The sequence below is a fragment of the Apteryx rowi genome, unplaced genomic scaffold (genome assembly GCF_003343035.1).
Source record: "Apteryx rowi isolate R43461 unplaced genomic scaffold, aptRow1 scaffold_17, whole genome shotgun sequence".
In the NCBI taxonomy this organism is placed as follows: Eukaryota; Metazoa; Chordata; class Aves; order Apterygiformes; family Apterygidae; genus Apteryx; species Apteryx rowi.
In genome coordinates this window covers 4,974,106-4,975,555 of record NW_020447974.1, presented here as the reverse complement: position 1 = coordinate 4,975,555, position 1,450 = coordinate 4,974,106, and the positions used below count along the sequence as shown (strand labels likewise).

The following is a 1,450-nucleotide window of genomic DNA, read 5'->3' as shown; positions in this document are numbered from 1 at the left end:
ATGGAATAGAACATATTCCTTTGGACACTGATATTTTGGAGGAATCTATGAACATATGTGTAAGAAATATATTTTTCCTGAGCATCCATTACAGAAAACATTAGTTTAAATAAAAACTAGCAAATAATACTTATTATATTATAGTACTTGAAAAGAGTTAATAAAATAATCCAAAGAACTAAATATATTATTAGTCCTTATAATCTATTGATTTGGCCTATCAAAATGTACAGTAAGCTTGTCAAAGTAGTGTAGTAAACTATAGTGTATTCAGGGATAGAGTAGAACATTCCTAAATGTGTTTATATTATATATATATATATATATATATCTTTTAAGAAATACACGAGGAAGATTGTTCTTCACTGTTTATGTTTCATAGGTTTTATGTATTTATGATTATTTCAGAAAATAGCCTGAATCCCAACAGTTCTCTGTGGGATGTGGATGATGAGGGACTGTTCCACAGTACGAAAAGTCTTCCAGGGACCGCGGGCTCTTCCCAACCCTCTGGCCTGTTCAGAAGCAGCTCTCTCGTGCGCCGYGAGGAAAGAAGGACTTTGCTAAGTCAGAATCTGAGCCAGAAATCACAAGGAAAGCAGGTGTCCTGTGACATGCTCCTTAAACTTTCCAGATACGTTTTAATGGACACCTTTGGACCTAGCTTGGCCTGGAATCTCTTCCGGTTTTATAACTGTGATGGAGAAGTCAATCAGCCTAACATTCGTATCAGTCCTCTCAAGGCGGCACGGCACAAAGTGAAGCCATTCCTGCTACGCCGGGTGCTCCAGCTCCTCGGGAGTATGGGAGTGTTGTCTGAAGCGCAGCAGTCCAAGGCCTTCTYGCTACTGAAGGAGCAAATGCTTGAAACAAGGGGAATACAGCCGAAGCCCAAAGTGGAACAAAGTGGTAGGTACATAAGGAGAAGACGTGTTTTCGTCGGGTTGCGTGAAGTAGGTAGGGAGGAAGCAGTTGCTGTCTGCAAAATAGGAGATGCTAGACGAACGCTGGTGCAGAAGGCAGTCGCCGCAGACGGGCCATAGATTGGGAGCCACATTACAAGGAGACAGTCTGTGGGAGTCGATATAGTCACTAAAAGCAACATTATGGTAGTGCTGTACCCAGCTCTGTGGGGCCGCGGGTCCTGTGGCGGCCTCTGAGAGCAGCGGTAATGCAAGCAGGGGTCATTAGCAGTGTGTTGTTCACAGCTCCCCAGGGCAGCGGCTGCACCAGCCTGCTCTCCCGCTCCGAGCTGAGCGCTGCCTGCAGATCTGCGTGGGGATGCTGCTCTGTCCCGAAAAAAAAAAAACAAAAAAAAAAACCAGTATGGTGATAGCATTTGACAGCGAGGAGGAGGAGTAGGAAAAAAAAAAAAGTTTGTTAATTAGCGTTGTTGTATGAGCTGGTGACCCGCGTCCCCTATTTCCAGGCTGCCCGAAAGGCTGGGCCG

The 1,450-nt window shown here is 44.5% G+C and overlaps 1 protein-coding gene across 1 annotated transcript in view; it reads left to right on the top strand.

Moving 5' to 3' along the window:
* The first annotated feature begins 644 nt into the window (after positions 1 to 644).
* The window catches only part of LOC112963542 (cell surface hyaluronidase-like), a 56,097-nt gene continuing 55,291 nt past the window's right edge, over positions 645 to 1,450 (top strand). Inside the window, exon 1 of the mRNA XM_026060689.1 lies at positions 645 to 909. Coding sequence (XP_025916474.1) covers positions 645 to 909 — 265 coding nt within the window. The remainder of the gene's footprint in view (positions 910 to 1,450) is intronic.